The sequence below is a fragment of the Carassius gibelio genome, chromosome A22, assembly GCF_023724105.1.
Source record: "Carassius gibelio isolate Cgi1373 ecotype wild population from Czech Republic chromosome A22, carGib1.2-hapl.c, whole genome shotgun sequence".
NCBI lineage: Eukaryota > Metazoa > Chordata > Actinopteri > Cypriniformes > Cyprinidae > Carassius > Carassius gibelio.
The window spans coordinates 6,840,414-6,868,369 of record NC_068392.1 but is presented as its reverse complement, the minus strand read 5'-3'; the positions used below and the strand labels follow the sequence as shown (position 1 = coordinate 6,868,369).

General features: G+C 36.8%; 2 protein-coding genes across 5 annotated transcripts in view; both read left to right on the top strand.

Moving 5' to 3' along the window:
• The first annotated feature begins 179 nt into the window (after window positions 1–179).
• Window positions 180–13,972, top strand: LOC127942592 (1-phosphatidylinositol 4,5-bisphosphate phosphodiesterase delta-4-like). 3 transcript variants are annotated; one of them, XM_052538415.1, is made up of 16 exons: window positions 180–480; window positions 1,772–1,825; window positions 2,066–2,224; window positions 3,516–3,744; window positions 4,108–4,237; window positions 4,489–4,621; window positions 4,874–5,075; window positions 5,170–5,314; window positions 7,736–7,888; window positions 8,488–8,652; window positions 10,167–10,323; window positions 10,419–10,535; window positions 11,742–11,920; window positions 12,000–12,132; window positions 12,395–12,544; window positions 12,627–13,972. In XM_052538415.1, exons 2-16 carry the CDS (start codon window positions 1,786–1,788, stop codon window positions 12,716–12,718), a joined length of 2,184 nt encoding a protein of 727 aa, XP_052394375.1. In that variant the 5' UTR covers window positions 180–480; window positions 1,772–1,785; the 3' UTR covers window positions 12,719–13,972. The 3 variants fall into 3 exon arrangements, with proteins under 3 accessions (XP_052394375.1, XP_052394374.1, XP_052394376.1); XM_052538414.1 differs by having other exon boundaries at window positions 181–480; window positions 4,390–4,621; XM_052538416.1 differs by lacking the exons at window positions 180–480; window positions 1,772–1,825; window positions 2,066–2,224 and adding an exon at window positions 3,014–3,274 and having other exon boundaries at window positions 4,390–4,621.
• Window positions 13,973–16,067: 2,095 nt separating this feature from the next.
• The window catches only part of LOC127942587 (double-stranded RNA-specific editase 1-like), a 30,311-nt gene continuing 18,422 nt past the window's right edge, over window positions 16,068–27,956 (top strand). The window contains exons 1-2 of one of the 2 annotated variants that reach the window (XM_052538408.1): window positions 16,068–16,332; window positions 16,448–16,552. The gene's annotated coding sequence lies outside the window, so the exon portion shown is untranslated. Of the gene's footprint in view, window positions 16,333–16,447; window positions 16,553–26,270; window positions 26,490–27,956 lie in introns of those variants that run through there. The other variant, XM_052538409.1, reaches the window with a different exon arrangement.

The following is a 27,956-nucleotide window of genomic DNA, read 5'->3' as shown; positions in this document are numbered from 1 at the left end:
GCAAAAAGCTTTGATAACACAGCCAATCAGTAAACAGGAACTGCATTTATCTGAATGTGAATGTTTATTCGGTAACAATTAAAGCTTTAGTTGTCACGCAGGAATGCAACACTCCAGTTACGCAATGCGCCGGATCGTGTTTCCACTTCAAAACTGACATACCCTCGTTTTATCTGTACAGAGGGACAGAGATGCAAGACAAAGCAGCCTGAGGGAAAGAGATGTTTTGACTCCCAAAGACAGAGAGGGGATATAGAAAGCGTATCTTGAGGACAAGGGGCGCTCGTGAACATCGTGTCCCGTGTGTTGCTGTGGATCTGTGAGTGTGTGGTTGTGCGTCAGAGGGAGGTGTGTTGTGGCGAGATGTGGACAGTCGGTCCGGCTCTTTTGCAGTGGGGGCCACATTACACCGGCTTCTCCTGAGTTACGCTAGCAACTCTTCGAAGCTCAAATACATATCCAGCAATGAGCCTACAGAGGGTAAGTCCTCCTTCAATATTAAATATTATTGTTCTCTGACTATGAAAGTTTATTTACAGACACATTACACCTGTTCACACCTGTTGCTTGTTTTATCTTTATGCAGTTGGTTAAATTGTTGTTTTTAATACTTACATAATTGATACATATTTATTTATCTTTTATAGTTTAATTATTGATATTTTTATTATTAATCTAATTTAATAAATTATTTATCTAATTTAGTGTTCCTGACTGTAGCTCAACTGGTAGAGCGTTGCGTTAGCAAACAAGCTAGTGCAAGGTTGTGGGTTCGATTCCCCGGGAACACATGATAGGTAAAAATTGATAGCCTGAATGCCCTGTAAGTCTGCTAAATGCATAATTGTAATTTTTTAATTTAAATTTAATAAAAATATTAAAATGAAAAAAAAAATCACATTTAAAACTAAATTATTTTGCAATTGAATTTTTTTATATAATATAGTGAACATACTGCTATTGTTGACACTGTTGTCATTTGGTGTAGCTCATTCGTATCATCATTGGTATTATAAGAGTTTTAGTCATTAGTTGTAACAGCAGCTAACAACATATCAGTTGAAGGAATCTGGAGTATTAGGAGTTCAGGCAGTTTTTGTTAATAACTCGTTGTGTAACTCCATGTTTAAAGCAAACTGGCCTTATGTGAAACCTGAATCCTCATGGCAACTTTGTGTGACTTTTTGTTTGATTTTGCATAGCTGTGCAGTATTTGATGGTGAGTGTGAGATGCTTTTACAAATAACTCATTGAAGAGTCTGAGTCCACAGCTCTAGTGCTGATCCCTGTATTAAAGCCGGACATCCAGGGGCTTTTGGCTTTTGACCACAGCCATTTATACCATCTGAAAAACTTATTTGAGGGTGTGCATATATATTTTGTTGTCAGTTGCATTAATGTAGGAACAGACTGAAATCAAGACTTAATTTTTATTTTTTTAATATTATTACTAACACTGTTCAGTTTCTTAAAAATACATTTATCTGAATATTTTACATTGTTTGTGTGGCGTTTATCGTTTTAAATTATGGTTGATGGCTTGTTGCATTAATACAATTATGCTGTTACATATAAAATCTAGCTTTTTATATTAGGGGATGCCTCAGATATACAATTTTTAATGCATGTCTTTAACAGTTGCAGACGTTACTGTTATTGTATGGTAAATCTTAAACATATGCTATTTAATGTATTATGTCTTTTAATATTCGTTTGTTCACTCTTGTCAGTGTGACTCATTCATTTATTCTCTCTGTTTATCCTTAAACAGGAGACACCTAAAAAATGACAGAACGACAGATGGCTTCTACTGAAAGGAGCCTACGTAAGTTTACATTTATGGGGAAAAAAGGAGTGCTAGCAACACCAATTTACAAGTATTCATAAAATGTATGCCAAAACTTATCTCATATATATCTATACATTCATTATCTGGTTATAAGAGGCAGGGGGTGTTTTTAATATTTTGTGTTTAGATGATGTGCTGAGAATCTGGGTCAGGTGCACTCCCTGTTGTCTGAGCCCTCTTCGCCCTCTTTGTCTCCTGTACTGTCTTGCTCCTCAGGTATCCAGGCTGACGACGACCTGAAGTCTATGTTTGTTGGCACAGTGATGAGAAAAATCAAGTCTCGCACGTGGAAAAAACAGCGTTATTTCCGACTACAAGAAGACTGCATGACTATCTGGTACAAGAGCAAGAAAGCAGGAAACGCACACTCCACCTGTAAGTAGCACTAACAAGAGCAACAATCTGTAATTATTAGCCATTCATCCAAAGCTACATGCTGTACTGCAAGAACAATTCCATTCACCAGGGGGTCTCCAGTCCTTCTCCTGGAGGGCTTGAAGAGTTTAGCTGCAACACTACCTATTATTTTTTGTAGTGATCCTGAAGACCTTCATTAGCTGGTTCAGGTGTTTAAATGGGGCAAAACTCTGCTAGAAGATAACCCTCCAGGAGAAGGATTAGACTCTGTTGTAATAAGAGAAACCTGAGTTTTATAAGTGTCTTATTTAAGTTAACAATAGTGATAGTTCATGGATTAACTCTTCCTGTGATTGAACCTATAACCGGCCAGGAACAACTGCACCATTACCCTTGGCAGTTATATAGCAGCTTCATATAAAGTATTTTCAGAACCTCTAGGTCAGGCCAACATCCTCCAGAGTTTAGCTACTGCTCCAACACACCTGCCTGGAAGTGCGTAGCGATTGCAATTTACAGTCTTGTTTTATTTTGGTATTGAGATCTCTTGAGACCACATAAAGGTTGCATTTGTAGAGGTCTGGTCTTGACTCCAACTCTTAGGGTTTAGTGCAGGGATTCTCAACCCTAGCCCTCGAGGTCAACTTTCCTGCAGAGTTTAGCTCCGACCATCCATGATCAAACTCACCTGCCAGTAATTTACCAGTATTCCTGAAGACCTTGATTAGTCTGTTTTTGGTCTGTTAAATTATGGTCCAACAGGAGCAGGATTGGGCACCCCTGCTCTAAACTGGATGAAGGGTTTAGGTTGGGGTCAAAGTTGTAGCCTTAATCTCGTTTTATTTTGGTACTGAAATCTCTTGAGACCACAAACAATGTTGCATTTTGTATGGGTCTGGGCCTTGATGGGCCAAATATTGGTCTTGTTTCAAGCTCTTAGGGTTTAGGGCAGGGGTTCTCAACTCTGGCATTCAAGGTCCATTTTCCCTCAGTTTAGCTCCAACCTTGATCAAGGTCACCTGCCAGTGACTTTCTAGTATTCCTGAAGGCCTTGATTAGCAAGTTTAGGTGTGTTAAATTATGGTCGACCAGGGGCAGGATTGGGCACCCCTTCTGTAGATTGGATGTAAGGTTTAGGTTGGGGTCAAAGTCGAAGCAGGAATCTTCGAGATCTCTTGAGACTCCAAAAACTTTGCATTTGTAGGGGTCTGGGCATTGATAGTCCAAATATTGGTCTACAATATTGGTGTCTACAACACTTAGGGTTTAGGGGATAGCTAGTTAAATGTTTGTCTATCTTTGTATATAGTTTCTGTGGGTGATGTGGAAGCTGTGCGGGAAGGGCACCAATCTGAGGTTCTGCTCAGCATTGCTGATGAGTTCCCGCCTGACCGCTGCTTCACCCTTGTGTTCCGTGGTCGAAGAGGCAACTTGGACCTAGTGGCCGAATCAGCAGGGGAAGCACAATCGTGGATTAAAGGGATACGCAAACTCATCGATAACCTGGAGAACATGGGGCAGAGAGAGAAACTAGACCAGTATCCTTTACTATCACTCTTTATCTGCCCGTCTATCATTCCACTTTCTGCCAATCTTACACGCACAAGGTTTCATGCAGGCTAAAAGGCATTAAAGGACACTTAAATACACTGGGATGCAGCACATCTGATCCATTGACCTGGTTTCACTCAATGTAGTGCAACATGAGTTATGGAAGATGGACATGTTCCTGGGACTTTCTTGTTTTTCAAAGTTTTAACCCTATCTCTAACTATACTTGGATTGATATCCAAGCCCCAAGTTTGAGCACTTAACTTCCAGGTCTTAAACATAACCCCCAGTAACCCTACTTTGGTAAATCATGTCAAGCACTTCTGTTTTCCCTTAAATGCGGTTTCCAGATGGATCTGTGATTGGTTTAAAAAGGCAGACAAAAACAGAGATGGGCAGATGAACTTTAAGGAGGTCCGCAATCTGTTAAAGATGATGAATGTGGACATGAATGAGCATCATGCTCTTCGTCTCTTTACGGTAACCACGCATTCACGGCCAACCTACAGTTACATTGCTATACCACTTTGTAGCTTGATGTAGCTTCAGTTCAATGACAGTTTTGACACTAGACACTTTATTATTTGGTGATCCATTTACAGCTAGTTCTTGCATTGGTGCATTTTCTTCAGATGGCAGACAAGTCTCAATCAGGAACTCTTGAGGATGATGAGTTTGTGCTGTTCTATAAGATGTTGACTCAGCGTGAGGATGTCCTGCGAGTGTTTCAGGAATATTCGGCTGATGGGCAGAAGCTAACGCTCCAAGATCTGAAAGATTTCCTACAAGAGGAGCAGCTACACAAGGACGGCGTTCAGCAGTATGCACTAAAGCTCATTGAACACTATGAACCTTCAGACACAGGTAACTAATTTTGTGATGAAGCATAGCTAACAGAGTTGTACTTTTCTTACTTGGGTTTCTTTGAAGCTCAAGTTATTTGTATTTTACTTTCCACTTGCCATTGATCTGTTTAGATAATCCTTGGTCATTTGGCTTTCAAACTTCTCAAACTCATTACCTTCTAGTTCCAGGTGTCCTAATGCTGCATTTTGTGGTCTTGACATCTTTGCACATCTTCAAATGCTTTAATTTGTTCCTCGTATGTTCCTATAGCAAAAATGTTGCAAGCAATGACGTTTGATGGTTTCCTGATGTACCTGAGCTCATCAGAGGGCTCCATTTTCAACCCTACCATGGTGGATCTCTACCAGGACATGACTCAGCCTCTCTGTCATTACTTCATATCATCTTCTCATAACACGTACCTTCTGGAGGACCAAATCAGAGGACACAGCAGTGTGGAAGGCTATATACGGTACACGTTTTCAAAAACCTATTCCACATGTTCAATTCTTAAAGATTCAGTTCTTCTTTACATTAATAAATATGAACTTGTATGTGCGTTTTAGAGCACTGAAACGTGGCTGTCGATGTGTCGAAGTGGACTGCTGGGATGGACCAAATGGAGAACCAATCGTCTACCATGGACACACGTTTACCTCCAAGATCTTCTTCAAGGATGTTGTCAATGTGCTGGGCAACTATGCATTTAAAGTATGTCACAAACTATGTCTTTGTTTTCATTCACTCGTACAACTGCATGTTTATTACAAGAATATTCTGTAACGGTGCCATTGTATATTGGTGTTATCAGAGGATAATACTACAGTACTTAATATGGCATTGTAATGAATGAGTCCGTATTCAAATACTATGGTGTTTATGTGGTTCTTTAAGGTAAGTCAAGGAATCTCATGGCATTAGCATCATGTTAGTGTTCAACATAATTTATTAGCATGGTACCATTTTGAAACACTAAATCAAAAATACTGTACAACGGTATAGTGAAGGCACCCGATGATAATCAGGTACTTCATAGAACGCCATAGTAATACCATAGTTTTTGGACTGTTACTATGATTTTTATTCATTTTTTTTGTAAAAACCATGTAAATACCATGGTACATGCATGGTACAGTATTGTTCAAAATAATAGCAGTACAATGTGACTAACCAGAATAATCAAGGTTTTTAGTATATTTTTTATTGCTACGTGGCAAACAAGTTACCAGTAGGTTCAGTAGATTCTCAGAAAACAAACAAGACCCAGCATTCATGATATGCACGCTCTTAAGGCTGTGCAATTGGGCAATTAGTTGAAAGGGGTGTGTTCAAAAAAATAGCAGTGTCTACCTTTGACTGTACAAACTCAAAACTATTTTGTACAAACATTTTTTTTTTTCTGGGATTTAGCAATCCTGTGAATCACTAAACTAATATTTAGTTGTATGACCACAGTTTTTTAAAACTGCTTGACATCTGTGTGGCATGGAGTCAACCAACTTGTGGCACCTCTCAGCTGTTATTCCACTCCATGATTCTTTAACAACATTCCACAATTCATTCACATTTCTTGGTTTTGCTTCAGAAACAGCATTTTTGATATCACCCCACAAGTTCTCAATTGGATTAAGGTCTGGAGATTGGGCTGGCCACTCCATAACATTAGTTTTGTTGGTTTGGAACCAAGACTTTGCCCGTTTACTAGTGTGTTTTGGGTCATTGTCTTGTTGAAACAACCATTTCAAGGGCATGTCCTCTTCAGCATAGGGGAACATGACCTCTTCAAGTATTTTAACATATGCAAACTGATCCATGATCCCTGGTATGCGATAAATAGGCCCAACACCATAGTAGGAGAAACATGCCCATATCATGATGCTTGCACCTCCATGCTTCACTGTCTTCACTGTGTACTGTGGCTTGAATTCAGAGTTTGGGGGTCGTCTCACAAACTGCCTGTGGCCCTTTGACCCAAAAAGAACAATTTTACTCTCATCAGTCCACAAAATGTTCCTCCATTTCTCTTTAGGCCAGTTGATGTGTTCTTTGGCAAATTGTAACCTCTTCTGCACATGCCTTTTTTTTAACAGAGGGACTTTGCGGGGGATTCTTGAAAATAGATTAGCTTCACACAGACGTCTTCTAACTGTCACAGTACTTACAGGTAACTCCAGACTGTCTTTGATCATCCTGGAGGTGATCATTGGCTGAGCCTTTGCCATTCTGGTTATTCTTCTATCCATTTTGATGGTTGTCTTCCGTTTTCTTCCACGTCTCTCTGGTTTTGCTCTCCATTTTAAGGCATTGGAGATCATTTTAGCTGAACAGCCTATCATTTTTTGCACCTCTTTATAGGTTTTCCCCTCTCTAATCAACTTTTTAATCAAAGTACGCTGTTCTTCTGAACAATGTCTTGAACGACCCATTTTCCTCAGCTTTCAAATGCATGTTCAACAAGTGTTGGCTTCATCCTTAAATAGGGGCCACCTGATTCACACCTGTTTCTTCACAAAATTGATGACCTCAGTGATTGAATGCCACACTGCTATTTTTTTGAACACACCCCTTTCAACTAATTCAACTAATTGCCCAATTGCACAGCCTTAAGAGCGTGCATATCATGAATGCTGGGTCTCATTTGTTTTCTGAGAATCTACTGAACCTACTGGTAACTTGTTTGCCACGTAGCAATAAAAAAATATACGAAAAACCTTGATTATTCTGGTTAGTCACATTGTACTGCTATTATTTTGAACAATACTGTATGTTTCAAAATATATATAGAATTATGATCTGATTCTATTACTATACAGTTGTTAGAAATACCATGTTTGATATACTATACCCATACAGATTTTTATTACCCTCTTGTTTTCTTTGTTCATCTTTGATCTTTATAAACTGGTTTGGAGTACTGTACTCGCTTGCATTTTTTTGTGTGTGTGTGGCAGACTGGGGCCAGGTTCACTCTGAGCCAGGGCACCATGCCCTTGTTTGTGTGTAACGTGATCTGGACCAGTCGACCCCTGCCTGCCAGTGTGTTAGCCGCTGTTCTGTGTTGAGTGTTCCATTTCACTCCATCACTTATTTACACACACACACACACACACACACACACTCTCCCCTCCGCAGGCATCGCAGTACCCTGTCATCTTGTCCATTGAAAACCACTGCAGTGTAGAACAGCAGAAAGTCATGGCCCAACACCTCACCCAGATCCTGGGAGACAAGCTGCTGAAAAGCCCTTTAGATGGAAAGATTCCCAACGTCCTCCCATCTCCTGAGGTAAGCACGGATGTATGCGGTCAGTTAAACAAGTACTTTCACTTAACAAACCCACCTAATTGCTGCTTAATGAGCAGTAAGCGTCTAGCACTTAAATGTCCTCAACATCTTGAAGAGTTCACAGCAAAGATCTTGAAGTCTCCACCCTATGAGCAAACGTTTGTATCAGAGTTCAGAGTGTGGTGACCTGTCCAGGATACATTCGCTTTCTCCGGCTGTTCACCTGGGGTGGCAGCCATATGATCTATGTCCATCTGATCCAGCCATGCTGAATTATTAAAGCAAACAATAATATTGTCCCCCCAACCCCACAGACCATCGTAGCCGTTAGCAAATAGCAAAACTTAACTGAACATCATGGTCTTCCAAGTGAAGCTAATTGACTAAGGAAATCTTGCTGATTTAGATGCAAATTAATTGATTTCTTCTAAAGAATATTCTCTATACATTCCTAATTGGCCAAACACCAGTAAAGGTGTTTTCTGGTATGCACACCTAATTGTGTATCCATGTTTTCACTGTTAAAGTCTGTTACTATATGAAATTTTTGATGGTTGCTGATGAAACTGTATCTACTCTGTTTGTGTGCGTGTGTGCAGGATCTGAAAGGGAAGATTCTGTTGAAAGGAAAGAAGATGGGTGGATTAGAGAATAGCATGAATGGGGTAGTGGACCCTTCGATGGGAGAGGTGAGCGACGAAGAGGAGACTGCTGAAATTGACGATGACCATCATCGCAATGACAGCGTACGGCATAGACTCAAGGTACAATGATTCATTCGATAGATTTTCTAATTATGGAGACAGTAATTTATAAAACGAGGATTAAGATGAATTCCACAACCTTGCACTTAAACCATGCAGTGGCGTAGCCAAGTCAGTAAAGAGTTTGAAACCCAGCAAATGTACATCTACAAACTACTACTGTTGTACCCTTGAAGAAGAGCCATTCACACAGCTTACTTTGAAGCCCCTCCCCCATTCCCGTTACTATTACGTTGTAAAGCACTCTTGGTAAAAGTGTCCGCTAAATGGCTAATTAGTTGTTAACAATGAAATAATGTTAATGGTAACGGAGCATATCTAGGATACAATTTCTTTGGCTACTTCAATGGCAGTCTTATCTCATTGGGAGTCTATCAGGTCTTCATCAGAGCTCTACGGTGCTGTGTCCTCAAGTAAGAGTTACAGTCTACCATGATTTCAACCACAAGATTCAAATCTCATTACTTAATATGTTGAACACCCTCCTTCAGTTTGATCGTCCCTGGAAACTTCCACTTGTGAACAGGAGTGCTACTTTGTGCCAAAATGTCTGTTCTGGACCATAAGAACTAATGTAGACCAGCTTGTCTCATCTTCAAGTTAGCAAAATATTCTGCCAGAAGAGATATGCTCAGTTGCTCTGAAAATGGGCGGATTGCACAAAGCACTAATATAAATTGGAAGAGATGACACTAGAGCAATCTTGGAAAGAAGTAGACAAGCAAACAAGAAAAAGCAAGAGAGAAAGTCAGAAAGAGATAAGACAGAAACTGCATGTCTTTTGTGGTCTTCTGCCATCTGATAGGTGGCCATGTGCATTTGCTGGCACTGTTGTTACCATGTGACACTTGATTCTTTGAACTCTGGTTAGCTGCAGTCAGGGATCACCTCTCTTGGTTTCTCCAATCGGAGATACAGTCATCTTGTTGACTCCTCAACTGGAAAAAATTTGGCATGGGATGTTTAGCTTTTAATTTGCACACAAGCACTGTTCTTTGGACTCTTTTTTTGTTGGATGACTTTTTTTAGGCCAATTACTAAATAGTCATTTAGTTGACATATTTTTCTCAATTGATTTACAGTGCCAGTAATACAGGTCTAGTCCGTCAATGGGACAGTGTTAAAGGACTAACCCTTGCTGGCTTTGAACCAACTTTCAGTTCCAGTCCAGATCTAAGTTTGAATATCATGTTAAGTTGGCACAGCAGGTTGGCAAGGATGAACCCAACAGATGGTAGTGTAAGATGAAGCCAGGTGGATACGTGGCCTCATTATCCAAGGGTCGTCTGTCATGACATTGTCTAAGTAGTCCTGGGTTCAATGGTTTAGGTAGCATAACTAAATGCTTACAGCAAAAACACATCATACAATCTAGACCTGACCAGCTGACAAATGCCCACAACCCCTCTAAAATAATCAAAAGAGACCACCCTGGCTTGTGAAAAACCAGCAATCCACCTTAGGAAGGTTTCTTGTTTTTCTAACCTGTCAATGACTGTTTTTGTACTGTCTAGAAATCCAAGCAGCGTCTATCTAAAGAGCTGTCGGACTGTGTGGTTTACTGCAAGAGTGTCCACTTTAGCAGCTTTAAACATTCACAAATTCACTCAAAGTTTTACGAGATCTCCTCCTTCACCGAGTCTAAGGCCCGGAAACACATTAGGGAGGCAGGTAAAGGAAACATGAGTCTGACTGCTTATAACAGCTCATAAATTATTATTTTTAGAGAATTGTATTATCTTACAGTCTTTGTCTCGGTACTACAGGATCAGAGTTTGTTCTCCATAACACTCGCCAGCTGAGCCGGGTTTACCCCAGTGGTTTGAGAACGGACTCATCCAACTTCAACCCACAGGACATGTGGAATGCAGGGTGCCAAATTGGTGAGCCTACCTGAGAATAAAAAAATTGTGAAAACCTCTGATTCTGGTTTAGTTAAAGGGTTCGTACACCCAAAAATTAAAATTAGGCTAGTAAAAGGGTGCTTTTTATATCACTTCCTTTTTGTACTGAAGGAATGTAGCACCTGCTGACTACAATGATAGAGCTTGAAAGATCAAAGACAATTTTTGATATAACTCCGACTTGGATTCGTTTGGAAAAAGAAAGTCATATACACCTAGAATGCTCCGGGAGTGAATAAAACACAGCCTAATTTTATTTTTGGGTGGACTTACCCCTTTAGATAAATAAGGACTGTAATGGAATTTTGAAAATATTCTGTTGATGAACATTGCATAACTAGCGATAGATAGTTGGGATTAAGACAGATATGATTTATTGCCCAACTTGTTATTGTAGTAGAAATTAGTATTACTAGCTTGTTAAAAAAAACAACTTTAACCAACCTACCTTTAACTGTCACCCTGTCCCGTATACGGGACACCTACATTTACCTCACTATATTACAATTAAATCTAATCTAATCTTGACAAACTATATATCGTTGGAAAGGTCTAAGACTCCCGAATATATATTTTACCAATGTTTTTGTTAAAAATGATGTAGGAAAAGTAATAGATTAATTTATGACAAGAGTGCACCCTCAAAACTCTACATTTTAGAAATCATCAGAAATTATATATCGACTGAAAACTTAAAATCTCAAAATTCTTCCTTTAAAACCCATTTTAAAATCAGACATTGCATTACCATAAAAAATGGTACATCAATATCATGTTACAAAATGTTTTCATTCATGAATTTTAAAAATTTAAGTTTGGGTCGTGCACTATAAAGTCTATGTTCAAAAATGTGAGTGACAGTTAAGGGTTAATCAAGTGGTGTCCATGTTTTAGTTAGCCATCTGTCTGGTTTGGATAGTTGGATTTGTTGGTTTTTAGAGCAATTTTGGGCACTTTCAAGCTGGTCGAACTACAACAGCTGAACACCACCAGCGTGACCAAGCTGGGAGACCATCTAAAACCAACCAACCAATCATAAGATGGTTTAATATAAACTATTCAAAGTTGATGAACATTACTAGTTAACTGGCCAAAACATCACTAATGTAAAAGCCTAAATTATCATTCTTTATCCATTTAAAAAAAAGGGAAATTTTTCCAATAGAGATTCTCTTCTCTTCTCAGTTGCTCTGAACTTTCAGACCGCAGGGGTTGAGATGGATCTAAACGATGGCTTATTTAGTCAAAACGGACATTGTGGCTACATACTGAAACCAACATTCATGCGCAACACTGACGAGCGGTTTGACCCAGAGAACCCTCAAAACCGAGACGGTTACAATCCACTTAGCCTGTCCGTACAGGTACAATCCTGAATTTCTTTGTGAGTGCTGGTGTTATAACATGTATATGCTGAACCTACATATACTGTGTTCTTTTCAGATAATCAGTGGCCAACAGCTTCCCAAGGTAAACATCAAGGAGGGCTCAATTATCGATCCCCTCGTTCGGGTGGAAATTCACGGCGTACCACTGGACCAGGCCAAGCAGGAAACCAGATACATCGACAACAACGGTCAGTTTAAACGTATAGGACGGAGATGTGTCTAGACTGAGAAAGCCTAGACGCGGTTCATCTAGAGATCTAGTTGCGTTCAAAAGACTAAACAAACTTGTTTTTAAACTAATCGTTTTGGACATTCTCTAAGGTTCACGGTGAATGAATAGCTATTGAGCAATCAACTTAAATAATCCTGAAACGAATACATGTGTAAAAGTACAAATATTCCATTATATTCCAAGTGCAATTAATATCAGCTACCTATTTGTCTCTGCAGGTTTTAACCCAGTATGGCACGATATGCTTCAGTTCACAATTCATGTCCCTGAGTTGGCGCTGGTGCGGTTTGTCGTGGAGGACTATGATAAAACATCAAAGAACGACTTTGTGGGACAGTTCACTCTCCCTTTCCTCTGTATGCAACCAGGTACGTCTCCATTCCACCAATCAAACATTTATCCTCTGGGGAGCTGATGTTAAAACGAAGCACGTTTTGTTCTTCCTCATAGGATATCGTCACATTCATCTCCTGTCTAAGGACGGCACCAGCATACCTCCTTCCTCGCTTTTTGTTCACGTCCGGATAACTAAACTAACGTAAAGTGACGGAATTAAAAGTTGTCTTACACTGACATGTGCACAAAACAAACTAAAAGCTGCAACAATTTCTTCAAAGTCTTCCCAGTCAACATTTGTTAGCAGAAAGCCGACATTTTAATAAATACAGTAAAAATGTATTATAAAGTAACATTTCACATTTTTAAGGTAACGTTGAGTTGCTATAGATTTAGTAAATTTGTACGCCAAATAATTTACTTTATTTACTGTTATTAAGATTTGTGTGATTGTAGGGATCTATATCTAAATATAACTTCAGTGATATACATGTCCGAGGGTTGTATTTTAACCTTAAACTCAAATGAAAAAATAGAAAATTAGATTTGCATAAGGAATGAGTGCTATTTTGTTTTTTAGGACTAAAATACAGATTTCAGGCGGAAATATGCACTGCACAAAAAATAAGTTTTGTTTTCTTCTGGACAAACATCTAAATATTCTTAAATTATGAAGAATATTCATTGTGAAGAAAAATAACTTAAAATATTTCAAAAGTTTTCAAAAAAATAAATAAAAAAAATACCAAAATTGGGTGAGATTTTGCTTAAAACAAGGGGGGGGGGTGACTTACAGATTTAATGCATCTCGATTTAAGAATGTTTTGATATCTGTGCTGAAAAATAAGCCAAAAATCTTTTTTGCAGTGTGACCTGGATATTTCATGAGATTCACCCAATGTTATTTTTACCATGCATGGCAAATCTTTACATCTTGCTTTATGTATTTTATAAATATTTCAATAGAACTAGTTTTACTTTCTTAATCGTACCACTCCATTTCAGTAGTACTTACAGTGGTGTACGTGTTAACTGCTACTTTGGAATGAAGTACAGATATAATGAGCTCAAGGGCTCAATTACAATCTTACTTTGGCCCCGAAGTACCTCAGGGGCCAGACTCAGTTACAGAGAGATGCAGAAGGAGGGCAATGAAAATAACCACCTCTGTTCCAACCTCCACCTACCTGGATACAGTAAACCATCGTATACATTTCCAAATACATACCTTATACTCTTGAATGTAGATGAGAACTTAACCTTGACTATTCTGAATCACGTCAAGTAATTTATTAAATCAAATGTATGCTGCTGGACCAATAGTGTTATATTTTTGTATTTCTAAGCTTTGGATCTGTATACTGTTTTTGTAATATTGTTCAGTAACTATCTGTCGATTTTGCTCGTGTATATACGTATGTATATATTTATTTATTTGCCATATTCATCAAAGAATAAAGATAATTTTGAAAGGACTTTCCGTTTCTGTTGTCAACACAGGTTCCAGTTTATACCAATTTATAAATGACAAAAACAACTTGTTTAGAATGAGGTGACTAAAAATGATTAATAACATCTTTAAAATAAAGGCCTGAGTTAAGCTCAAGATTCAATACAAAGACACAATACCACATGTTAAAGAGACTAAATTATGCTCTGACCAATGTCCTGTTATCAAATTATACAGCTGTAATTTTTGTGTAAATGAATTATTAATGAATTTATGCTTCCTTTGAGCACCATTAAACTTTGTAAAGACTCTAAATGCCACTTCAGAAGTGCTTCTGTGCCACCTTTGCAGTGAAAATTTAATGTATAATGAAATTTACTCTGCAAAAGGTGGCAAAGAGGCGCTTCTGAAGTGGCATTTACGGTCTTTATACAGACTTTTCAAAGCTGCACAGAGGTTTACACATTAAAAACAACTATGTTTACTTTTAGGAGCTGAGGTGGGTGTTAATTTAGTTTGGTTTGGTTTTTATGCAGCATTATGTTCTTACACAAAATTCTGAGCAGGGACAGAGCAGCCTTAAAGGTACAGGTTGTAGGACCTGCCACTAGAGGGCGCACAATCAAAACAATAACAATCGCGTAGTTTGGTGACACTAAAGCCCCTTTCACACTGCACGTCGGACCCGCCTTCTGTGTGAAAGCAACCACGTCCCGGGATCGATTACCGAATTGAACCCGGGTCGGGGACCTAGTAACATTGCCGGGTTCAACCCGGGACGAGTGCTGTGTGAACAAAAGCCAGATCTAATTCCGTGTCGAAGTGATGACGCGTGTTATAGTGCGACTCTTTTACCGGCTGGTTTGAAGGAAGATCAAAGTTTGCGACGAAAACATATGTGCAAACTGTAATGAAGCAGAGATCCGTTAGTTCCTCACTTTCCGCGCTGACACGGAGATCATTTGCTTGCTTCGGTGAAATATAATGTGCCTATCGTTTTGGACTCATACATTACACGTCACGCGCTGATGTCACGTGTCGTTACGGGATCTTCAAGGGTTGTACGTGAAAGCACGCACATATACCGGGTCATCACTGGCAGTGTGAAAGTGCAAAATCTAGCGACCCGGGAACAATTGTAGGAACACTTTACCTGTGTATTTGCCGGAATGGCAGTGGGAAAGGGGCTTAAGAAGGAGCGTGGAATGATGGGATTTGTTGTCTTCTACCCAACCGCTGACGGCCAACAATCAGATGGAAAGATAAATCATGGATTTAACGTGAGTTCAGCGATGTGCGCGAGTAGATTACATACAAAGTCAATGCAAGGACACGATCAGACGATGGATCAGACCCATCCTCGCATGGGTCTAGAGACGCGATGCCCCACGTTTGGCATGTATGCCCCATAATACTAATCTTGTTGATCGTTATAATAGCATACGTTTTCTGTAAAGATACGAATCAAAACAACTCACCTGTCGAGTAAAACACAAGCGAGATTGGCATCTCTTTCTAGTTGAAGTTTGTCACGAAGCTACTGTTGTCATGTGGTTTCTACGTCAGTAAAGGTGGTAACAGTGTAACTAACGTTATTGGCAGTGCCCCGTGTCACTCTTAAGAATGGGATTTTTCTCATGATTTACAAGTAGTTGAAAACATTAGAGATATTGTTAGTAATCAGCTGGACAAAATATATAACACTAGCCTTTTTATTCCAAAACCTTTACCTCAGTGTTGTAAAAAGGCCTAAAGATTGACAGGTTGGTCTGTTTTGCTGGTTTAGGAGGGTTTTGAGTTGCTTCTTTGCTAGTCAGGTTGGTTGACCCCAACTGCTAACAAGCTGAAGTCTATAATGTACATTTAAAAGTCAATGCGTGTACTTTAACAGCAGGAAAACGTACATTTATTGGAAAGTTATCACGTTCGAATAAAAGTCACGTTTTTTTTTTTATCTGTTTTGTTTTCATGTAACAATTTTTTAGTTTATTTAAGGTATACAGTTGACTGTAAAATGTAACATTTTTTATTTATGTAAACGAGTTTTTTTTTTTCCTAACGTTAACTCATCTTGCGTTTCATTTCCACTCGGACAATATTAGCTGCAACACCAAACAAATGGTCAATTTTAACACGTGCGGGACTTATTCTGAATGCACGCGCGGTAAATACAAAGATCTTATCAATATAAATTAAACGGGCCCGACAGAAGCTCCACCACGGCGCTGTAAAGCTAGAAAATGAGCCCCAAACAAACCCATGCTGGGAAATCTGGAGAAGATACAGATCAAGCTCAATCAGCTCATTAAAACAGATTCAAAAGAGACCAAACTCAACACCTCTGACAGCAGTATAAACAATAATTCAAAGGTATAGACGTTTGTTTGGATTGTTATTCATGTGGCATTACCAGTGTCATTTCTCCTCGGATTACTTGCTCTAAATGAGATCATTCTTCATTCAGCTTCATGTGTTTTCCCTGCAGGCGTTCAGTTTTCCCACTGGAGTTTTTGCTGGAACTAAAATCTCTCCTGAGACTTTAGTTCAAACGCTGAAGGTTGATGAACCATCCAGTATGCAGAACAGAAAGGTGATGGGGTTTTTTTCTCTCTCCTTTTTCATTCCTCAAAGATTTTCTTTTAAATATCTAGATATTTCAACTGGATATTAAAAGTATTGCATGTTGTTACACATGCAAAAACAAGTTAAAAATTATTAAATTGTATTATAATTCAAAAAATGTTAATTTGTTTACATTTAAATCAGAAAATTATACTAATGTTTATTTAAAACGTTAGTTTTTTTTAATGTAAATTATGATTTAATAATATTTTTACTATTATAAAGCCTTGTAATTGCGCAATATTTATTCATCATATTTTTATCATCTTGAAAAAAGTTGTGCAAAGTGAAGAAGAATGTTTATTATTTTATTTATAGGTCATAATCATATAGTATTTGTTTTAATTTTACTATACTTTCATATTTTTGCACAGGTTTGCTTGTAATAAAGTATTATTAATAAAAAGTAGATTATTGTTGTAATATATTGTATAATCATAAAAGTACAATTAAAACATTCATATTTACATTTTAATGAAAATCTGTTGATGAATGTAAAGCTTCTTTTACTTTGATAATGCTATTGAAGTTTATATTTTGCACAGATTTGCTTTTAATTATGCAAGTGTTTCATCTTAATACATACTCAAAAATGTAAAACAAAGAAGTTAAAATGCAAAAGGAAAAAGAATGTTTTTTTTTTTTTATTGGTCATAATCAGGTAGTATTCATTTTACTTTCTATTATAATGTTTTCATTGTGGTGATTTATTTTTTATTTTTCATTTTTGCACCAGTTTGTTTTTAAATATGTATTTCAACTCAATCTTACAAGTATTTAATGTTAATACATACTCTATTTATAGGCTGCTATCATTTAATGTTAATTTAACTGTTATAATATATGTGTTATTATAAAAAATATTATTCATATTTAAACGCATAATCTTGTTGCCAAAAATGAGCAAGGTTTGTGACCACAAGGTGGCAGTCTGTAGCATGTTTTTGAAGTCTTATAAAATCGAATGTCTATGTCGGAAGTTATGTTTATGAAACATCTGTAACATGTATTGAACCCTGGAACTAAGCAAGTGGCAGAATTGCAGATTAATGAACATATAATGTGACGAGATGAAAGTGAGTGTTTTTGACGTTAACAGACCCTCTCTCTGTAGATGTCAGCTGTGTGTGAGTGTTGAGGTTGTGTAAGGAGGGCTGTTCTATTCCTGGCTGTCTGCAGTATTAATAACTCATGCGTGAACATCACAGCGCTGCTGCATCAATGCACTGACTGATGTGACCGCTGAGCGACCAATCTGTGTTCCTCTTGAGGAGAACTGCAGGATAGAGGACAACTAGGAAAGCTGGAAGTTATGCCTGGCTACTATTCTAGTCTTGATATTTCTGCAGAGTAAACATACAGTGTACACTTACTGTACTTAGTATGCAAACGTTTTGTTGCATGGGTTTTTCTTGAGTTCTGATGATTTTGGTTCTGCAGATTTTTTTTTATTTTATTTTTTTAGGTAAAGTAGAAGCAATTTTTTTACTTTTTTTCTTTAGAAAGTCATTTACATTTTCTACACATTCATAGCTAGCATTTTATGTATCCTAAGTGTATGAGTCATATTTTTATATTTTTAAAATATTTTATATAAATATTTTTAATGTAATATTGAAATAGCTTATTTTACTCTTTATTAAGATCATAATATACAAATTCAGTTCTTATTTTGGGATTTCCTTAGTTTATCAATTAATCTATATTTTATTTTAATAATATCCATTACTTGTTTGAAAATGATTCATATACAATCAATCAGAAGATAATCTAATATATAACATTTTACACACACACACACACACACATATATAGTAATTTAATAAATTAAATTGTATTTTTAATTTGAAAAAATATAAAATTGTTGTAATATGAAAAAATTTATAAAAATATACATTACATTTTTGTTTCAATTAATATTAATTTATAAATTAATCACATTCACACACACATATATACATTAAAATAACAGTTAAAAAATGTATTTTTTATTATACATTTTATTTTTATTAAATTAAATTATTTAATATCCTTGATTTGCCTGAACAAGCTTCAGTCAGCATGATATTTGTTTTTTTAATTGTTTTATTTATGGCTTTTGTACATTTAACGAATAAACAAATAGTTTACTAATGTTTAAAAATGTCAAAAATTAAATGCTGGTCTATATTTATTAGACATTTGTTTTTTTGTTTTTGTACATTACATACACATAGTACAGACAATTAAAATGAAATGTTTTTTTATATAAAAAATTCATTTGAATATTAATTTGATATATTAGATTATGCGTCATTGATACAGTTCAAGAATCTAGTTAAATGTGCCTCAGTTGCGAGGTTGTGGTTGAGAATCGATGTTCCTGTGGCACTGCTTTGACAGAGCGGGATCTTTCGCCTCTTTAATTGGTGGTATCCGTGTCTCTGTGTGACCTCGGAGGTTCACCTCCAGCTCAGCTCCCCAGATGCTTGGCAACCTCTCTTCACACGCTGGAGGGATGGGGAAGTGAGAAGGGGCAGGAAAGGGCAGGGCTGTCCAATCCTAATCGGCGGTGTCTGTTTCAGCCAGCTCTCTGAACATGATGGATGTGCTGGGAATGATGGATTTTTTTGTGTTTCCAGTGTCATGAGTGCTGGATCTCTATCAAGGAGATACAGCAGGAAAACCCCACTGTTGTTATTTCTGTGGTGGCTGATGGTTGGATCGACTCGCTGATGGAGTTGTTTCTGATCTGAGAGCAGTTTGGTGATGGCTTTGGATGGTTAAAGGAACACTCCACCGTTTTTTGAAATAGGGCTTATTCACATTATTTCCTACATTTAGATAGGTGGGCAAATGCATTTTTGTGTCAGTGCATGCATTGTTTTAGTTTGACTGGGTCGGCGTTAGCTTAGCTTAGCACAATGAATGGAATCCTTTGTTGCCAGCTAGCATGGCCTGAGTAAAAGTGATCAAAAAAAAAAAAAAAACCCACCTAATTACTTCTTGTGGCCTGCGTATTCACAACGAGTACAAATAGCGATCCAGATTAACACTAGGCGATTTCCTAGGCAGATATTGACTTGGTACTATATTATGGGGAAGCACAGAAGAAAGCACTGCTACTTCGGCGCAGAGATATCACGCAACACATGAAAACATCAACTCTATGTGAATACAGGTATAATATGGGTCGATCTATACATGCGTCATGATTAAACACTTACTCTGTGGACAGCTGTCCATTTGGTCCATTCGGCGTGGGGCGTTTTTTCCAGTTCACTTTGTCACACCGGAAAAAAAAAATCGAGTAACGTTACTGCAGAATGGATCAGCGCCGTGAAATCCTCTGTAGATGTGACACAACTTCGGGCACGCTAATCTTGATCTGACGTGTTGAGCCTGGTCATCAATGGCAAAAACATGTCCCACTCTCTACAGCAAAGACACTCTATTTCCGTCGGCATAGATTGGCATATTCCCCCACATTCACACCACCAGTTCATGTTGGCTCTCATCCTCACGTCCTCAGGCTGTTGAGCGATCGCAACTAATACACGCGCATATAAATTTCACTCGCGGCTGGCTTGACGGTGTTTTTCTGAAGTGCGGCTGGCTTGACCGCAGTCTCCTACTGTCGTTCTATTTCCAAAGCACGCAGCTCGTCTTCTGTAAACTCTGGTTCAAATAGGTATGGTTCTGGTTCTTGACTGTCTGAGAAGTCACCCTCTTCGTCTCTCTCAAAACCAGCCATGTTCATCGTCATTCGTGTACTGTAAGGAAAATAGCCAGGCAGGCCGCTACTATTCACGCCGGTATGTTGACGGAAATCGTGGGATTTCATGTGTTGCGTGATATCTCTGCGCCGAAGTAGCAGTGCTTCGCCTGTGCTTCCCCATAATATAGTCCCAAGTCAATATCTGCCTAGGAAATCGCCTAGTGTTAATCTGGATCGCTATTTGTACTCGTTGTGAATACGCAGTCCACAAGAAGTAATTAGGTGGGTTTTTTTATTTTTTTGATCACTTTTACTCAGGCCATGCTAGCTGGCAACAAAGGATTCCATTCATTGTGCTAAGCTAAGCTAACGCCGACCCAGTCAAACTAAAACAATGCATGCACTGACACAAAAATGCATTTGCCCACCTATCTAAATGTAGGAAATAATGTGAATAAGCCCTATTTCAAAAAACGGTGGAGTGTTCCTTTAAGTGTGTGGAAAACTGGTTGTGGATCAGGAAGGGTCTGGAAATTGGCAAACCGATGATGAATGGAAATAATATAAACTAAAGTTTGGATTTTTTTCTCCATTTGTAAGCTTTGCTTTCCGGTTGCAGATTGTGATCGTCTTTGAATTTGTTTTTTATTGTAATTCAAGTGTAAGATTCTAATTCATCATATTTGAAGCAAAGCTGTGATGCCCAAGACACCTGAGATGTTTCTGTGGCGTAGCAGGAGGTAAAGATCAGTCCATTCAACCCTGTTACACAAGTAGTTTGTCCACAGCCGAGTCATAACCATATACAGATCGAAAACACATAGACGTCTGTGTGTTTATAACGCTGTTAAAACTTGTTTTGATGTGTTCATGACACGCAATCGTTCAGGACTAATTCCTAACTCTCTTGTTATTCTCCTGAGACTCCTGCATCCAGGTTCAGCTTTCCATCACAGGAAGATGATGGTAATTTGAGATGCTGTTTCTCTTACACACACACACACACACACACAGGCCAGTTTTTTTTTTTTTTTTTTACAATTGGATTGCATTGGTTCATTTTTCACACCTGGGAAACAATCTTTGGCATTAGTCAGAAGTCAGAAAGAGCTTTGTTGCCATATATTTTTGCACATACAAGGAATTTGTTTTAGTACACAGAGACAACAACAAGAGCAATCTTTTGACGCTCTAGCGGATAATAAACAGAGCTGCTTGCGTCTTGCGGAAGAACATCGTAGCCGGAACTACTTCTCTCTGTTTATGTCTATGAAGAATCACAACGGTACTGGGTTACTCCGCCGCGGTATCCCCAAAGCAATCTAAAATAGTCAGAATATAAACACTTATTATAGGTGCACCCTAATGATTCAGGACAAGCTAAAAACACGGTTTGGAAAATGGATTCATGGTGTACTCACTTATTATATATATTTTTCTACATTTTGAACACAAACAAAGTTACGGACCGCAGCTCTGATTGGTTGTTTCTTACCGGGAGCGGATGACTTTCTGCAAATGGCAATAGGACCACTGGGAGGAGCCAGAGGAGCTTGATTTTTTTCACAGATTATCTGTCTCATATTCTACTGTCAGGACATAATGACAGGTTTAATAAATATATAAAAAATATTTTTTTACAAAAGTTCCCTACAGCACCTTTAAGGTGATAAATAAGTATAAAGTGGTCAGGATTGTCTGGGGAAAGAAACTGTTCTTGTGCCTGACTGTCCTGGTTTTCAGTGCTCTGTAACGCAGACCAGATGGCAAAAGTTAAAAAAGGAGATGGCTTGGATGTAAGGGATCCAGAGTTATTTTCTGAGCCCTTTTCCTCACTCTGGATGTATACAGTTTTTGGAGGGTAGACAGGGAAGCGGCAATAATCCTTTCAGCAGTCCGAACCGTTCTCTGTAGTCTTCTGAAGTCTGTTTTTTTTTGTATTCTCATTCAATTGTCTTACTAACTGTTTTCTAATTTTGATCTCCACTGTGTAATTTACTATAAAATCAACACCATTTGGAACAATGGAAAATAACATTAAATCCAAAACAATGTAACGTTGCAAAAAATAGTAATGGTTTATTTAAAATAATAACTGGTTTAAAATGTGCTTTATTTTCTTCGTGCAAAATATAATTTCTACTTTTTTGTGTTCTTTTTGAAGGAATTGTGAAATTGACGTGTGAGATACAACAGTGTCCTCTAAAGACTACATTTTTATTTTTTTGGGATAAAACGGTTTTTAGCGTAGGCCTATGTTGCACAACGCAGATTATTTCAGAGTGCCAAGCGAAATTGAGTTTAGGAAGTTTATGTTGTTTTTGTGGTGATTTGCACAGTAATTCAATTATTATTATTATTATTATTAATTAATAGTAATTACTATGAATTACACTAACCAGAGCACATAAATCTTGACATTGTCTATTTTTTCAGTGCTCCTGTATTTGAAATATTTATATTAATGGTAATTATTATTCATTTATACTAACAATTAGAATGTTATCATAAAATGAAATCGTTAATAATAATTATTAAAATGCTTCCAATGTGCGCTTTCTGAAAGTGAATCATGTACGTCTTGTGATATATTTATTATTTCAATGCCCAATAATTTAATTATTTTAAACAATTATTGTTTTTGTTATCATTATTAATTATATTAAGAGTTACACTGTTATAACGATATTAAATGATTAATAAAAATGTAGTCTTTTTTTTATGAAGCATCCAATGTGCATTTTCTGAAAGAGAGGCACATACATCTTGACAGTTTTTTTTTTCAATGCACATTAATTTACATTTTTTAATGGTGTTATTATAAATGATCAATTTTACTTACAATTGGAATATTATAATATTTAATGATTATTATGAAGTGCTCAGAAAGTGCATTTTATAAAATATTTTTTTAATATAACAATTTTAAGTTTTCCTTTTTATGAAAATTAAACGCATAAATCTTGTGCGTCACATATAAAAGAGGCTTATTCGTGGTTTGACCTCAGTGGTCTGTAAATGACATCTGTCAGATGGAAATTATGCTGATACATGCACATATAGGCACATACTGTATAGATTCCTCGTCACACTTGATCTGATCCCCAGAGGTCAGTACAATCATTAAATACACACAATATGCTCACGCTGATAAGACGTCACTATCCGGGAACAGGAAGTTGCATGTAGTAAAACAGACATCCTACTGTAATCTACTCACATGAGAGCTGTACATGACACATGCAGCAATATTCACTTTAGATTAAAAATAGTGTCTTTTTATGTCAGAACATTGCTTTTGTTTTGTTTCCTGTTCTATATTCTTTCACATAATTTAAACATATTGCTAATGCCGTTTCATGTCATTTTTAAAGGGCCTATGTGTTTTTTTAATTAAATTAAAATATATAAATAAATTGGTGATCTCAGCAGTGCAGTTCCTGACTCATTTCTTTTGGGAACTGAACCTGCAACATTTGTGTTCACAGCCATGTCCTTAACTGATTGGCTGCCGCTGCATTATTTTGACAGGTGCATGAAGTTCATGCTCCGCAGACAAAACAAAACCCAAATGAACCAAAACACCTGCATTTAAACCAAAACTAAAGCCCTCTTCAAAAGAATAACTAGAATGTCCAGTGCATTTCTTTGTTAATGGGAACTAAAATTAAAACTACTAACGAATAACGTTAAAAATAACGATTTTTATTTTACACAATTTAAATGAAATAATTTAAATAACCATCATATAATTCCCATGTATGTGATTTTCCCGAATTTTCATAGCAAAAATCTTCAATGTCTTACAAATATCCCTAATTTTCTTTGTACTAATTAAATATATAATAAATATAAAATATAATAACTTTTAAATATTTACTTTCAATGGTCAGTTTAGCAGGTCTGCTTATTCCCGCTCTTTTGGTTTTGTGACATAACATTTCTGCTGTGCATTGATATTTTAAGAAAGTCCAATGTCAAACGAATCATTATTTTTGTCTGGTTCCAGCGAGACTGAAGCATCTCCCTTCAGCGAAGCCATGAAAAATCCCGCCTTCAACACCGACCTTTAAGCTGCGAGTGGTAAACACCTGCGAAAACCATAGACATATAAATGCCTATTAATAGTATTTATATGTCTATGGCGAAAACGACTCAAACAGGAAGAGGAACAGAGTTAATCGCCACTCTGCAGCGCCGCCCTGTTGGTAGACTGAAGAACTGTATTTTATTATATGCTGGTACATCAAAAGAAGCAAATACAGTCAAACCACTTTTATACTTCATAATAAAATATGAAAACGAAGAGGAATCCTGAGCTGTGCATAACTTGTTATATCTGACACCACATTAGCACTATAAAGGAAACACAGTTTCTCTGTGTAATTTAGTAAATGAGTTCATGCAAATCGAATTGCTTTAATGATCACGATACCAGATATTTAATGTGTGTGTTTGCTCTTGGTAAGATAAAAATAAATCCAGTGAAAAATGACAATGCATATGTCTCTATTACCAGCACATACTAAGAAAAGCTTGCGTTATAATGATAAAATGGTCAAAAACCAAGATCCAAATGATGCTTTTCTCACTATAGATTGACTCTGCCTGCTGCATTCGTTCACTGAATATCACAGATATTCACAAGCCTCTAATTAAAGCGAGATCTGATATATCAGACATTTAGCATGTGCCTCTGTATTTCCATGGAAACTCGTTGCATAATGAAGGAAAGGGCAGAGATATATTTCAGAGATAAAAGGGAAATGGGAGCCTGAACCCTGTCATTAACCTGACTGGGCTCTTGGCTGCCTGATTTTGAAGAGGACTTTCTGTTGATTCGCATTTCGGCTAAACTGGATCCTCTTCTCAAGCCCATCAAATGCTCAGTTGCATATAAACTCCGCATTATGGGATAGCAGAAGCATATGTAACATGTCACGTTTGTGCGTGAGGAATGTGGGTGTAGATATTAGATGTTCCTCACCTACAATAGATTCCTCTTGGCGTGTGTTTGTTGCTTCATCCTAAATCCATTTTTTATGGGGAAAGATACTACAGTAGAAGGTGAAATGTTTTCTTTTAACAAGAAGTTAAAAGAAAACCAACATTTCCATCTTAATATCTGCTCGGCAATAACTGTAGACACATTTGCAATCAGTGTCAAAAGTGAAATAATATTCCTGGAATCTATATTTTGACTTCAGTACAGTGTGTCTGAATTGTTTGCAATTGAATTAATTCCGCATCTAATTAATAATATTTCTGTTAAATAATATATAAAGGTACATGCATTTTGATGAATGCATTGTATTAGTGAATCTCAACTTTAGGAATTATTGATATATAAATAAAAATATTTATCTATAAACATAGATTTTTTTTCGTGCATTAATTCATTGAAGTGAAAAATAATCTAACGATGGTTGAGCATCTCTTTTAGACGATAATTTTGTCAGACACCATTTTTAAGTATCCAATAGTATTTTTAAGTATGCAATACTATTTTTTTTCTTTTTTACATTCCAGTTTTGCATTAAAATATATGTGTCACGATGGAAATGTGAAAACTGTAACATTTTTGAGTGCATACTGTAACAGAACGGAATCATGAATAGTCATTACAGGAAGAGAGACAGATGCTATTTGTCTGTTTTGACTATGATAGACTCTAAAATATCCATAATGGTTTAAATATAATTATGATGTGTTGTGAAAGTAAAATATATCGCACTTTATACATATATAATCTTACAAATTTGTAATGTAAACAGTATTTTTTTTCTGATGTTCAGGTAGTAGTTTATACCTCTGTATAATTGAAACCGTATCTCCGTCTCTCTGACCAATCAGCGCTAGAACTCGGCCCGTCACGCTCTTATGCGCCAATCAAACGACAGAGAATAAAGCGCCCGCCCACCCTCTGGCCAATCGGGTATCCGCATCGCTTAGTACTGCGTCACATCACTGCACTCGCAGATGCAAATGCGTATAATTAAAAGACTCACGGTGTGAAACGTAGTGATGCTCCTCGTGCGTTAATTCAACGGGTTTCGAGAAAAGCTGCACACACACTCCTAATAAACAGATTCTGTTCAGCATTTATCTTTCCTTTGGCATTCACCCTTTGATTTCGTGTTGTTCATTTTGGACGCTTTTTGTTCATCAGGATTCATCTCACCCCTGGATATCAACCCAGCATCACACAGTGAGTAATATTCAGATTTAATCACGGACAAATTCATATATGCAATGCTTTTAATTAATATTATCGTGTGTTTTACCAATACTCTAAGATCCCTGTATCAAATCAAAGGATGAGTGTCCATCAGTGGTCCGTTATCTACAGTTCAGCATCCAGTGGTCCACGAGCTTCAGATATGATTTATGCTCATATGCAGATGAAGTGGATTATGTTGTGTGTTACTCAAACTACTAACCAGGCAAACTGACCTAAGTTGCAACCAAATGCACAGATGAGTTTTTGGACTGTCAAGTAAAGGAGCCTCTGTCCCAACTGCTTTTGTTTGATTATGGACAATTATTATTATTATTATTATACATATATTTATCTGATCATACATATCGATGTTTTAAATGATGGTGTAGTGTAGGCTATTTTAAATAGAACATAATAATATTAACAATAATAATAAACATATTACATAATGCTATTAATTTACATCCCCCCAAATTTTTTGTTGTCTATGTTGTTTGGTAAGTTTTTTGATTTTATAAATTTTTATTTGTCATTTTATTATATATATATATATACATATATATATATATATATATATATATATATATATATATATATATATATATATATATATATATATAATTTATTGTGTTATTTATTATGAGTATTAAATTATAAAGAAAAATTTATATGCTGTGTTATTTTTAAAAGTATTTTTAAATTACATATATTTATTTATTTACAAATATAAAATTACCTACATTTCAAATAAATAAAAGACTTATTATAATATTATGTGTAACAGAATATATACTTGTATATAATATAGGGACACATTAATCCACATTAATTGAAGGACGCATGTTTTGATCAATACAAATATTCTTTGAACCAAGTCTCTGTCACTGTTCTATGCTGATGCTTTGTTCCTTTTTGTTTGGATTCCAATCATAGTTTGTTTAAGGAAGAACAATCGAAGCCACTTGCCCGGGCGAGTATGAATTCTGCAATGAAATGAAGTGTGCAAAGATGTGGAATTGAGCCTGGTTTGATTCAACTGAAAGAAGAAACATCATGCACAGTGAAAAGTCGAACAGAATACACAGATCAGAACAGTTGAAAGTTTTATGAATATTTTAGACTGGGTTCCTTTCAAAGTTTAGTGCTTATAACAAGATCTCCATCAGTTCCTTGTTGGTTTTGAAGTCTTCTTAGCACATAGAGATCTGGCAGTTTGCCAAACCATGATCTTTTAGAAGAGCTCTTTAACAGAAATTGCATTTCAGAGTCTTAGGTTAGATGATCTTACTATATCGGGAATAGGATGGGAATATACTAGAATTCATTATTTTCATATCACATATTGCACTTAAGTCACTGTAATATCACCTTGCGTAAAACAACCACAGGTTCAGTAGAGATTAGGAGCGCGATGGTATCCATACCATTTGTTTTAAACAGTTTTGGACTATTTTC